Source organism: Fukomys damarensis, unplaced genomic scaffold (assembly GCF_012274545.1).
Source record: "Fukomys damarensis isolate Sample0158 unplaced genomic scaffold, DMR_v1.0_HiC HiC_scaffold_29, whole genome shotgun sequence".
NCBI lineage: Eukaryota > Metazoa > Chordata > Mammalia > Rodentia > Bathyergidae > Fukomys > Fukomys damarensis.
Window position 1 is genome coordinate 470,320 of NW_022900941.1, and position 14,514 is coordinate 484,833.

The 14,514-nt window shown below is 42.9% G+C and overlaps 1 protein-coding gene across 3 annotated transcripts in view; it reads left to right on the forward strand.

Moving 5' to 3' along the window:
* Nucleotides 1-14,514, forward strand: part of Arhgef4 (Rho guanine nucleotide exchange factor 4) — a 124,647-nt gene that overhangs the window by 94,123 nt on the left and 16,010 nt on the right. For all 3 annotated transcript variants that reach the window (XM_010603132.3, XM_010603131.3, XM_033757219.1), the window contains one exon: nt 13,764-13,903. In XM_010603132.3, coding sequence (XP_010601434.2) covers nt 13,764-13,903 — 140 coding nt within the window. The remainder of the gene's footprint in view (nt 1-13,763; nt 13,904-14,514) is intronic.

Sequence of the window (14,514 nt, forward strand, 5' to 3'; positions counted from 1 at the left end):
AAAAAAAAAAAAAAAAGAAAAGAAAAAGAACAAAAACCTGGTTACTTGAATTAGCCAGAAGCCCACTCAGGCTGAGGCCAAATGGACATGCACAGGAGGAAGGAAGCCACACAGGCAACAAGTTTAATGCTCTCCTAGTGGTGCTCTCTCACACAGTTGTACGAGACCTGTGCTGATCTGAGGCAGAGTCCTGAGAGTGGGATCTCATGGTCTTCCACCAAGGATCACACTGGCTGTTGTGCAGAGAACAGAAGTTCAATGGGGCGACCAGCAGCAGGGCTCTTGTGTCACTCTGTGAGGAGAATCGTGATGTGACCTCTATGAGGGGCTAAGTGGTGGAGGGATGAAACAAGGTTGGATTCTGGATGAAGAGAAAAGGCAGGGTTAATAGATTTGCTCATAGATTTGGGTGTAAATCATGAGAGAAAAGAGAGGAATCAAGGATAACTTCAAGGTGTTTGTTTAGAGCAAGTGAAAAAATGTAGTTGTCAGATGTGATCAGGAGGATGTCTTGGAGCTGAGCAGGTTTGAGAAGCATCAGGAGTTCTGCACGGGGAAGCAGGCTGGCTTCAAGGTGACTTCCAAGCATCTCAGCAGAGGAGCCCCATGGGCAGGTAGATTTCAAAGCCACCTGAAATGCAGTCACAGGAAGTGGCTCACCATCACCTAGTGCTGCCCTAACAACAGATCACAGACAAGTGCCGGTGGCACCCACAGGAAGCCACTGTAATACCCACAGTGCAAAAATTTCCAAATACCCAAATACGATACCACACAGTCACAGTGCCACGGGCGGAGTGGGTGCACCTTTCACTCAAGCTGATGCATTCCTGCAGCAAGAGCCAGAGCGGTCTGCAGCTGACTGGAAAGAACATGGGGAGGAAGCCACCAGTACTTTCTGTCCTTGTACAGGAGGAGAGACACCCATACAAACCAACATCTTCCAGATCTAGGAACACGTGTTCTGACTCGGGGAACCGTAAGCACCGGAAGGATTCGCCGTAGCAGTCACCAGGGATGAGTGATCAGTGGGGCATTGTCATATGCTAAGTGTAAACACAGAAGAACTTTCTGCTCTGGGAGGAGGAAGCAGAGGGCCCTGTGAAGCATTTGTAGAACAGTGATCTTCGGAAGTGGAATAAAGTCAGCTGCAGCGGCACACTCTTGAGATCCAGCTACTCAGAAGACTGAAGGAGGGCTCCAAATTCAGGGCCGATCTGGGCAACTCAGACTGTGCCTCGCAATACAATAAAATAAAAAGGACTGAAGATGTAGCTCAGTGCTAGAGCTCTTGCCCAGCAAGCATGAAACATTGGATTCTCACTCAAAAAAAAAAAAAAAAAAAAGGAGGGAGAGAGAGACTAAAATACAGTGCACCCCAGCTCTCTAATCTGCAATCAGTCATCCCTTGGCATGAATGGAGATTTAGTTCCAAGATCCTCATGATTACCAAACTTTGGTGACGTTCCAGCCTTGTATAAAATGCCATAGTATTTTCAAATAACCTATTCACAGCATCTGTATATTTTAATTCATCTCTAGTTTGCTTTTAATACCTAATATAATGTAAATACTATGTAAATAGTTGTCATGCGTATTTGTCTAGGGAATAATGACAAGAAAAGAAAATGATCTGAATGTGGCCAGTAAAGAGATGTTTTCCCCAAATGCTTTTCATCTGTGTTTAGTTGAATCCATGGAATCAGAGTCTGTGGAGGGTTGACAATGTATTTATTTGTATTTTAATTGAAATTTTATAAAAATAATATCATACAGCTTTTAAATAATAGGCTGCAGAGAAGCTGCATAAATTTTTTATTCAAACTGAAGAGAGGTGCAGATCTCCCAACAAATGTGTCGCAAGAGAGTGGGTTTTGTCTATGGAGACCAGCAAACACTGCAAACTCCACTGAGTGTGAACACTTAACACTCTTTGGAAAGTAACTTTGCCATGAAATTTATATTGGCCTGCTTGGCCTCCAGGATGGAAATTGAAAGCTTTTCATGTGTGGTCTTACCTCACAGTGAAGTACCTTTACATACACAAGATTTTCCTATTGCATTTAACTTAGATAGTTCACACACTAAGCAAGAAACTGTCACTTTAGAAGCTTAATTTGTTTTAAATACTGGCTCAGCTGTAATCTACCATGAGCAATCATGGTGTTTTATTTGGATTTTAAAACTTTCATGATGGAAATAGCCTTTAAAATAGAAGTGATGTGATTTTATTATTGAACATTGAGATGAAAATTAAAATATTCATTATAACAATATGTGAGATAATTTCATTGTATTATAGAGAATTGCATTTGCCAATCTCACAATTTGGTGAGATTCCTTGATTTGTAGTCATCTGGAATGCTGTGTTGCAGGCTGGTTTTTCAGTGAAAAATCAGTAATTCCCTGAATCTGGAATAGCCTGAATTTAGAGAGACAGCTGTTCCCATCCTTGGCACTCCACATTTGCCTAACACAAAATTACCACATGTCAAGAACCACGCTTTACTTACTGCTAAAGTATGATGCATACATTTCTTATGTAACTACTTTTCAAAGTCACTGCAATACTGAGCCAGTTTTATATATAAATACCCACACTTTGACTTTCCATTATGATGCCACGGCACCAACAGGCAGGCACACAGGGCAAGGAAGGTTCTAGAAGGGAAGGCGAAGGGAAATGAGAACTCTGATCACGAAAGCAGGACCACTATAGAGCCTCTTGGGGCAGAAGAGGTATGGAGAAGGTGTGTGCATCAGGAAGGAGAAGCTTGGGCTGGTCTTAATCCTGCTTTACTGCTGTGTGAGAGGCCTCAGCACATGAGCTCTGGGACCCTAATCAGTGTTGTGTGCCAAGTACAGGGAACCTTGAATCAGACGTGGATGAGCTGGGCACGTCCACTAGTAGGAGAACCAGGAGATGAGCAAGAAGAAGAGAAGTGTACACCTGAGGACAATAGTCCAGGTGTTGTGGAGAGACGATTTGTGCTAGGGATACAGTAGTATAGCGTTTCAGCTACCGAATGACCAAAGAGCTCAAAGCTGACAGGGGCAAACCTATTAGCAACCTAAAATAAATGTTGAGCTGAACGTACTGTAGGATCTTGGATGGGATCCTGGAGCAGAAACGGAAATTCAAGGAAACCTGAGAAGTCTAGACAAAGAACGAACATCAGTGGATATGCGCACATCCAACTGAGTCATTCACTGTGACGCGCCATGCTACAGTGAGAGCTTGGAGGGGAACCTGGCCGGAGGATGGAAACTGTCTGCTGTCTGCCTTGTCTTGTAATTTGAAACTCTCTAAAATATAAAATCTATTAATAATGCAGCCATACCTTAGTACTCAACTGCTGTGATAAATGTCGAATTTGGCATTTGACATTTTGATGTGGAAATTTTGTTCCAGGACTCGTACTCATCCTTTGGTGCTTGGTGCTTAGGTAGAATTTGTTGGTGTTGATTGCTCTGTGACTGCCCTTTCCAGCCAGGACAATGTGTTTAGTACTTGTCATTGTGGCCTTCTTTGTGCCACCAGAACCAGCTGTCGGGACCAAGGTGCCACTGTGGTGTTTTCAGAACTAGAGTGCTGCACAAGATTTAGGCTGTGCAGAAGGCAGACATCGCATGGTCAGGAGCCCCTGGGCTGACAGGAGCAAGTGGGTCAGCCCTGCGGATGAGCTGACACTGAGGTGGTGTGTGCTAGCCTCGCCACGAGCCACCCTTTCCTGCCCTTCTGGCTTTTGGACAAGGCCGCCAGGGCAGAGGGCAGGCAGTTGCTGCTGTGACCAGTTCCACCTGAGGATGGAGCAGATGCCTGGCTGCCTCCTGTGCTGCCTGCTCCTCTGGTGGTGAGTGCAGCCTTCCTCAGCCTGCCTGCTGAGCATACATTAGCAGGAATCCTGCCTGCAGAAGTCCAGCCCAACAAGCCTGGAGATCCAGCTCATCCTTGTGTACTGTCTGAGGAAGATCTTTACCTTTCTGGGCCTCTGCTCCCTCATCTGTAGAACGGGCACTTCATTTCATCTCACAAGGAGAAGCCCCGGCAATGCCTCAGCTAAAAGTGGAGCCAAGTATGTAGCTAAGGCCTGCTGCCCTTCCCAGGAAGACGCTTCATGCCAGCTGCCACAGAGCCTCTCACCTCTCCTGTTTCTCACTCCACTGCAGCCAGTTTGCAGCTTCTCTGTGTCCTTGAGAAGCCCAGTCACTCGCTTCTGGAACATTCCTGAGACCCTCCAGAGCACGTCCAGGAACCTCACCGGCTAGGTCGGGGTCCCTGTGCCTGTGGCTTCATGGCCTTGCCACATGTCAGCATCTTAGTCCCTCTTTCCTGCTGGATTCTGATCTTCATGTCACATGCACACAACCCATTGTGGTGTCTGATGGCACAGACACAGTGGACAGCGATAAATGGTTCCAAGTGAATTAGAAGCTAATGGGTACATGGAACAAGCTGGAAGCCCTGGGTGGTTAGAGCTAAGGCTCCTGCGCCCTCCAGCTGCCCCACATGCTGGGCTCATTTCTGTTCTGAGACCATGGTCCAGGTGCTTTAAAGGGCTGTGAGCCCACTCCAGAGACTGTAGAGCCTGTAGTACTGAGCTAGTGAGTCACTCTGTTAGGGGACAGTACTGGATCTCAGACCCAGAGCACACACCAGGGTCTTGTGAAGGTGGTGCAGACACAGCCTGCTGGGCCCCACCTCACCCCAGCTTCCCATGCAGCAGTCCCAGGGCAGCGATGCCCGAGGCTTTGCATCTCTAACCAGTTTCCAAGTACTGCTAGATTGGGGAGCTCACTTTGAGAGCCACTGGCTTTCCACTGTAGGTCAGTCCAGGAGAGAAACAGGACTGAGGAGACTCCTGGCAGTAGGTTCCCATCCTGAGCAGAACTGCCCACTTTCCCTTAGCCGGAAAAATGAAGTTGTTTGGCTGCTGTTCATTGATAAAGGTGATAAAGGCACCTGTTGCCTAGAATCCCCAGTTCTTAGCTGTGTGGTTTAAACATTGTCAGAATTTCCAAAAGGATCAGAGACAGCTGGCATGGTGTCTCCCCAAAGTCTCATGAGTAAGAAGGTAATTGGATCGAGAGATTCCGTAGCTGAGTGTGTTATTAGGAGGTGAGGCCTGGTGATAAGCGGGTGGGTCGCTGGGGTGTGACCTGGAAGTGTATTGTCTTAGTGACTTCTCATTGCTGAGACCAAATATTCAACACCCACACTTAAGGGAGGAGAGGTTCATGTAGCTCACATTTGTAGAGGTTTCAGCTGGCTGTAGGGCAGGTGGCTTGGCAGAGAGGCATTGCAGAGCCGGGCAGAAGACAGCGAAGGAAGTGAGCAACCAGCTATAAGCCTCTTTCCTTTCCTTTTATCTTATCCAGGCTACCTGCCCTTACAGTGGGGCAGCACTCACACCCCTAATCCTAGCACCCTTCATACTAGCACTACACTCTGAATCGATCCCAGAGTCACGCACTCTGGATCCAGCTCCCTCTGTGACGCATGAGGCTTTGGGGGGACATCTAGACACAAGCCGTAACAGACAGGTATATACTTGTCCCCAGCTCCTCTTGTCTCACTTTCTGCTTTCTGGATGCTGTGGGTTGAACAGCTCCCCTCTGACATGCCCTTCTACCATGCCAGCTGACCACAGGCTGAAACTATTAGGCAAAATAAATCTCTCCTCCTCTTTAAAAATATTTTTGAATTATTTATTTGATTTTTGAGATAGGGTCTTGCTATGAAGTTCAGGATGTCTAGGAACTCACTACATAGCCCAGGCTGGCCTTGAATTCACAGTGATCCTCCTGCCTCAGTCTCCTGAGTGCTGGGATTAACAGGTGTGCACCACCATACCCAGCTAAACCTCTCCGTCTTTTTTTTTTTTTTATTTTTTTTCTTTTTATTGAGGTTATTGGTACAATCTAGGTATACGATACAATTACATTCGTCATTGGGATTCTGTACCTTTACATAATAGGTCTTGATTCTCATTTTTCCCCTTGTCCCTGCCCTCCCTTCACCCCCTCCTCCCCTCCTCATTTACAAACACTTTATTTCCATTTTTTCAGTTTCTCATATTTTTTTCCTCTCCCTTATTACCTTTCCCCCACCCTTCCCACTTTCCTTACACCTTTAGCCCTTTACTTCCTATTTCACATTATTAATTGTCTCATTAGGATCCTGTGTACTATTATAGTTTTTCACACCAAAGAAACTATTCGGTATTTCAGTTAAAGAAATCTCTGTATGAACATTTAAAATAGGGAATCCTAAAATAAAACTAAAAAGGAAAGTAAAAGAGAAAAGGCAATGATGTAACATCAAAATAATCCTTAATTCTGGAGATGAAAATGGTCCCTGAACATATTTAAATTGCCTCTCGCTCTTATAGTCTAATCTTATTCTTTTTTCATTATTTAGAGAATACTTTATTAGTTTCTGTAATCAAACCCACGTAGATATGACCTTACATATTTAGTACGATGTGTTATCCCTGTACAGATGGAAAAAAAATAAAAATAAATTAACATTTCTAGACCAGTATGGTTGTCCATTTCTGTACAATGCCAAGTCAACACAGTAAATTGGGATGACTTTTTCCAAAGTTGGCAGCACCGTTAAAGTTTCCCAAAATTCAATTTATATGTGTGTGTGTGTGTGTGTGTGTGTGTGTATAAAGACTAATAATAGTATGTTATACATCGATAGCAGCAACAGCTTTTCCAGGTTCTGCAGTCGTCTGAACAAAATTATAGACATTCAGCACATTCCATTAAAAAAAAACAAAAAATAAACAAAGAAAAGAATAATATCCAGACAACAGCAATGTTCTGTTGCTGCTGTGGTACCTGGCACCATTTTTTCTATTAGCCTCTTAATCATCATCTGGAAAGAGAACATTCTAGAGTAATATCATTAAATGTAGCTCTGATAAAGCACGGTCCCTACTATGTATCATAAAGCAGGTACTAGATATTTTACATTCATAGTAAACCTCTCCGTCTTTAAGTTGTGGGTATTGAATATTTTGTCCCAAAGTCAAGGAAATGACTGAGACAATCATAAGTAGAATCATACAATATGTATCTTTTTGTGTCTGGTTTAGTTCACTTTACATAATATTCTCAAGGTTCGTCCCTGCTGCACTGTGTTCAAAACTCCATTCCTTTTTATGGCTACATAATATTTTACTGTATGAATATGCCACATGTCCTTTATCTATCTGGTCAGCTGTTAATGTGTACTGGTATACTGGAACTATTTTCCCCTTTTGGCTATTACATTGCTGTGAACATAGATGTACAGGTATCTCCTTGAGTCCCTGACTTAAACTTTTTAAGGTATTATCTAAGAGTTTATATACTGGATTCCATGGTAGTTTTATGTATTGCTTTTCAAAAAATGGCCAAACTTTGTCACAATAGCTACATTTCCATCCAAAGTGCACCAGAGTTTCTCCATGTCCTCCTCAGCAATCGTTTTCTATCCTTTATTGTTGTTGTTCTTGTTTTTATGACAACCACCCTGAGGGTGTGAAGCAGTGTATCACTGGCTTGGTGTGCATTTCCGTGATTAGTGGCATGGAAATTCCCTTTACATATTTCTGGTCATTTCTCTGTTTCCTTTGTAAAAATACCTATTCGGTTCTATGCCCATTTTTACTTTTACTTTTTACTTATGGTGTTAGTTATTCACTTCTGTGAGGTGTCCAGTGATAACTCGGTACATATGTATGACGTGATGTGTAATGATAAATCAAGGGAGTTTGCTTATTTTTCTCCATCTGTTGAGTTGCCTTTTGGTCTTCTAATGCTTCCCTTTGATACACAAATTTTTAAATTTTGATGTAGTTTATCTGTTTTTTCTTTTGTTATCTGTGCTTATGGTGTCACATCCAAGAAATCATTTTGAAATCCGATGTCATGAAGCTTTTCCTCATGTTTTCTTCTGAGAGTTTCATAGTTTTAGGGGCTTTTTTCCATTTGAGTTGATTTTTATGTATGTTAAATAAATGTACCACTTTTTGTTTTTGTTTTTCATTTTTCTATTTTGTTTGGTGACCCTGGGATACTACATTCTAGGCAAGCATTCCACCGCTGAGAAATACACACAGGTTTTTTTAATTCATATTTTGAGACAGGATCTTGCTAGGTTGCCGAGACTGGCCTCAAACTTGTGATTGCCCTGCCTCAGCCTCCAAGTTGTTGGGATTATAGCTACGTGCCACCTTGCCCGATCTACTTCATTCCTTTGCACTTGGACATCCAGTTTCCCAACACCATTTGTTGAGATCGTCTTTTCCCCCACTAAGTGTCAAGAATCGATTGACACTTTGAAGGTTCATTTCTGGGTTCTTTATTCACTTTCATTACTTTGTTATGTCTGTCCTTACGCCAGTACTATGCTATTTGATTATCGTTGTTTTGTAGTAAGTTTTACAATCAGGGGATGTGGGGCCTCCGACCAAGTTCTTCCTTTTTCAAAGTAGTTTGGCTATTCAGGCAACATTGAGATTCCATATGAATTTTAGGAAGAGTTCTTCTATTTCTGCAAAAAAAAAAATGCCATAGAGATTTTGATAGGAATGCATTAAATCTGTAGAATGTTTGTGATTAGTATCACCATCTTAAAAATATTATCTTTCAAGCCATGAGTGTGAAACGCTTTTTCACTTTTTTGTCTGTTTCACTTGTGTGTGTGTCTTTGTGTGTGTGTGTGCGCACGTGCATGTTAGGGCCTTCACACTGAGCTGCATCTCCAGACCTTTTTTATTTTTTATTTTGAGACAGAGTCTTCCTAAGTCACTAAGGTGCCCAGGCTGTACTTGAATTTGCAGTCCTCCTGCCTCAGCTCCCAGAGTGCTAGGATTACAGGCATGTACCACCAATAACAGCATTTTTTTTTAACTTAGATTTTCTTTCATTTCTTTCAGCAATGTTTTGTAGTTTTTAGTGTGCACATCTTTTGCTTCCTTGTTTAAATTTATTCCTAAGTATTTTATTTTTATTGATACTATTGTAATAAAATGTTTTAAAATTTCCTTTTCATAATGTTCGTTGCAGAGCCAGGGATTTAGCTCAGTGATTCCACCATATGTCTTACAAGCACAAAGTCCCGAGTTTGAACTCTAATACCAAAAACAAAACAATACAATAAAACATAATGTTTATTGCAAATTTATTCAAATAAAACTGATTTTTGCATGTTGGCTTATAACCTGCTCCTTTGCTGAATTTATTTATTAGCTCTAACAATTTTATCATGGAATCTTGAAAGTTTTCTATGTATAAAAGCATGCCATATGAAAACACAGGTAATTTATTTCATCTTCAACTTGAATGCCCTTGTCCCTTCTCACCTGTTAGTTTTCACCAGGATGTCCATTACTGTGTTGAAAAGAAGTGGAGAAAGAAGGCATCCTTTTTTTTCCCTGTCTTTGAGCAAAAAGATGTCCCACTATTGGTGTCCCACTATTGAGTATTAGGTTAGGTGTGAGTTTTTTATATATGTTCTTTATTATGTTAAGATCTTCCCTTCTAGTCTCATTTATTGAGTGTTTTTATCATGAAAAGAGGTTGAATTTTGTGTATGCTCTTTCTGCATCAGTTGAGATAATTATATATTTTTTTCTTCAATTTTTTAATGTGTATCATAATGATTCATTTTCATATACTGAACCATCCTTGCATTCTATAATATATAATCCTTTTAACATTCTGTTGAATTTGATTTGTTAGTATTTTGTTGAGGATTTTGCACCTTTATGCATAAAATCTAGTCATGGTCCATAGCTTTCTTGTAGTTTCTTTGTCTTGTTATCAGGTTAATGCTGTCCTTACATAGTAAGTTATAATAAGTATTCCCTCCTCTTCATTTTGGAAGTTTTAGAAAAACTGGTATCATTATTCTTTAGTATAATTCACTACTAGATGGTAGAAACAAAACTCTCCAGTCCTGGGACTTACATAGTTGAGAGGTTTTGATTACTTATACTGCTTTCTTACTAATTATAGGTCTATTCAGATTTTCTATATCTTTTTGAGTCAGTTTTGGTAGAGTATGTGTTTCCAAGAATTTTCTACATCATCTAGTTTATCTAAGTTGTTGGTGTACAGTAGTTCATGGTATTCTCTTATAATCATTTTTATTTGTGTAAAATTTACAGTAATGCCCCGTTTTGCTAACTAATTTTTTTTAAGTACAAAATCAATCCAATGGAAAGGTCATCTTTTCACAAATGTACTGGAGCTGTTGACCATCTATGAACAATGAAAATCTTGACATAAATCACATGTTATGCAAATAACAATAACAAAAAAAATCTCAAAGTAGAGCATAGATTTTTGTTTATTTGTGTGTTTTTGGTGCCAGGAATCAAACTCAGGTCCTTGCACTTTTGAGACAGGCGATGGAACCACTGAGCTAAATCCCCAACTAGATCATAGATTTAAATGTAAAATGTAAGACTATAAAGCCTCTAGAAGAAAGCATTAAAAAAAGATTTTGGACCTAAGGTTTGGTGAGGATTTCTTAAGCATGACTCATAAAAGGAGAATCTGAACATCATAAAGATTAAAAACTTTGGCCCTACAAGAACTCTTGTTAAGGGAATTTAGAGACATGAGCTACAGACTGAAAGAAAATATTTGCAAATCGTATATTTGACAGTTCATATCTAGAATGTATAAAGACTCTCAGATCAACATTAACCAAAAAATCCATTTGGATAATAGGCAAAAGACATGAAGAGATATTTCATCCAAAGGTACTTACAGCAAATAAGCACACTGAAAGATGTCACTATCACCAGCTGTGTTAGTCAGCTTTCCAAGGTTGTGACAGAATGCCTGAAACATCAGCTGCTAAGGAGGAAAGAAATCTCTTGGCTCAACGTTTCAGATGTTCCAACTAACCATGGTCAGTTGGCTGTGCTACTGCCAGCCTGTGGTAAAGCGGCGTGTGGTAGAGCAGAGCTGCTCACCTTACAGCCGCCAGGAAGCAGGCAAGAAGAGCAAGGGTGGAGGTCATGAGATCCCTTTCAAGGACATGGCCCCTGTGACTTCGACCCAGCTTCGAGGTCCCACTTCTCCCAGGGATGCCACAAGCTGGTGACCAAGCCTTGAGTACATGTCTTTTGGGGGACAATTTCAGATCCAAACCATAACACCAGCTTTTTGGAAATACAAATGAAAACCATGATCAGATATCATTATACACCCATCAGAATGTCTAAAATATAAAATAGTGATCATTAAAAATTCTGGTGGACAAGCCGGGCATGGTGGCACATGCCTGTAATCCCAGCACTCAGGAGGCTGAGGCAGGAGGATCGCTGTGAGTTTGAGACCAGCCCTGGGCTGCATAGTGAGTTCCAGGTCAGTCTCAACTACATAGTGAGTCCCTGTCTCAAAAAAACAAACAAAAAAAATTCTGGTGGACTTTCAGATAAAATCTCTCATCACTGCTGGTTGGAATACAAAAATGTACAACCTCTCTGGAAATCTGTTTAGCAGGGTTTTTGGGTTTTTTCCTCCCCCTTCCCCTTACTGGGGATTGAACTCAGGGCCTTTACACTAAGCTACTTGTCCAATGCCTTTTTAATTTTTTATTTTGAAACAAGGTCTCTCTGAGTTGCTGAGGCTTGGCCCGAACTTGTCATCCTCCAAGAGTGCTGGGATTACTGGCATATGCTGCCATTTCTGGCTCCATCAGGCAGTGTTTTAAAAGCTAGATTCTTAACTACCATATAACCCAGCAATTGCACTTGGGACCTTTATCCCAGATAAGTGGAAACATTTGTTCACACCAAACCCAGAGCAGTTGTATTCACAATAGCCAGTAACTGGAAAAAAGCACATAGCCCAATGTAAATCACATAGGACAAAATTGACAAATTTGTCTATATTAAAATTAAGGACTTCTGTCCAACAACAGTCACCTTGAAGAGAATAAGCTAAGCCACAAAGTGGGAGAAGATAGTTGTTATACGTCTGAGTGACAGAATGAGAAGGAATTAGTTTGATTATATATCTGTACACATATATGTACATTTTACATCATAATATGTTAAAGATAAAGCAATAAAATGGTAAACTCAGCTATTTCACATTAAAGGAAATATAAACGATCCGTAAATGTAGAGAAGATTCCCAACCCCGAAATGCACCACTTCACACCGTGCCCGTGCCTGTCCCGTGCGATGGCCAGGACAGAGCAGTGGTGACGCTGCAGTGGTGCCCGCAGGAGCCTGACTTGGCAGAGTCACTAGACCTACGCAGGACCTAGAAGCCGGTGGATAATGCCACACCTGGCACCTGGACCCGATGGCGTGAATTCACACCAGGGCTGTGCTTTCTGTGGTTGTTAAAGTGGTTTGTGGCCCTCCAAAGAGCACCTTACGTGAACAATACGCAGGTATGTTGCTGTGAGCATTTAATGGGAGTGGAGTGATCAGGGAAACACCGGGTGAAGGGCTTGTAGGGAGGGTAATGAGAAACGTGAGAAATACTAGCCCAAAGAAACTGCTGCTGACGTCTCGGGCAGTGTGTAGAGGTGTCCGCAGCAGGACCGTTCTTATCCGAGACAGAGTGTGCAGCAGCCCGCCTTCTGCAGGACAGCCAGGCTACTACTACGTGGGAAATATTCACTGAACACAAGACCACGCCTCCGTAAGAGTGAAGCTGCCACAGCTACACACAGTGGCATGGAGAGAACTCGGGAGATTGCTGCAGATGGTCAGCGCCGGGCAAAACTCAGTAGAAACAGATGCTGAAACACAAACAAGCGTGGGAATGATTTATAAAAAGCTCCACCTGTTGAGTAGCTCTAAAGGACAGAGAGGAATGGGATTAGAGAGTCACAGAGATAGAAAGCTGAGATTATGGTGTTTTCTTAAGCACACCAGCAAAGCTCTTTCTTTTATATTTCAAACTATATTTGCATGCAAATGGTGTATACTCTCTTTGTGCAATGTGATACACATAGTTGTCCCTCGATACCTGTAAGGCACTGGTTCCAGGTCTCCTGTGGATACCCAAATGCAACAGTGCTCAAGTCTCTTATGGTAAACAGTGTAGTAGTGAAATAGAGGACATGCAGCCTCTTCTGTACCTTTGGTTTGTTAATTTGTGTTTGGTGAATGCAGAGTCTTGCACATGGTAAGCAGGAGTTACAGCCCAACCTTCATCCATCCTCTAAATCCCCGCAGGTTACTACTTATAATATCTGCTATAATGTAGATTTTATCCAAGTAGTGGTTGTACTTCATTGTTTAGAAGAAAACGACAGGACAACGGCCTATATATAGTCAGTGCAGACACAATTTTTTAAAAAATATTTTCATTCTGAGTTGGGGCAAATCCTCAAGTGCAGAGCCCACAGATATGAAGGCTGGCTGCATACTTCATAACAAAACGTTAACATTTTTCTCGGAAGCCTTCTGTAGCTGACACACTGGTAAATGGTTCTGGCCGAGTTCGGGGGAGGGCCGGGATGCCATGCAGCGGGATGAATCCCTGCGCCCCTTTGTCTACCGCGCTGCAGTGGGCCCCGAGCAAGGACCGGCAGTGTGGAAGCCAGACGAGGGACCCTTCCAGCCAGGCCACGGTTTGGCAACAGGGATGGCCTCAGAAACTAGCTCCCAACCTTCCCCTCCTCTCATGGAAGAAGCACCTGTCCGAAAACCGTCCAGCTCCTTTCCCACATAGTCCCGCTCACCCTTTCCAGCCATCTCCTCTTTGTAAGCCGCTGTCTCTCCTTCCAGCAATGCCGGATGGAACCCTGGACACCGCCATCCGCGCTGAAGAGGCGGGGAGCGAGGAGGACCTGTACGAGGACCTGCACAGCTCCAGCCACCACTACAGCCACCCCGCAGGGGGTGGGGAGCAGCTGGCCATCAATGAGGTAGGGTGAAGTCCAGGTGGGTAGAGGGAGTAGAGCGGGACCCACGGTTTGGCGGAAGTGCACCAGGTGTAGACGGCTGTCTCAGGCGCGTGCCGCAGCACCACTGCATGGTGCCACTGTTCTGCCTTGGCTCTCACCGTAGGGCGTGGTGTCCAGAGCAGAATGCCTACAGTCGCACAACTCCCCATGCCCGCCTGGGCCCAGGGAGGGCAGCTGTGCAGGTACAGGACATCGTACAGTTCCTCCTGCCGAGGCTTCCCTGGGACAGCCCTGCAAAGTGTCCTGGTGGGAAAAGGCCGCCCAGTCACTCTAGTCTGGATCCTCGAAAAAGCTGTGGGAACAGACTGGGGACAAAGCAAGGAAAATTGACTTTTCTGCAGGGGCTTCCAAGAGCCCAAAGTGTTGCTGTTCCTCTGACAACTGTGTGACAAGTAAGATTTTTGCTATTCCTCCCTAAGTCAAAGAAATTAGTGCAAGAGTTCGTCTGGGACATACTGGTTTCCATTCCACATTCTCTTTTTGCACTCTCCAAGAAGGCATTTTAAAATATTTTTAAGTTTTTCCACCACCTGCCTTGACAGTACAAGGTCCTGAGTTCAATCCTCAGTTCC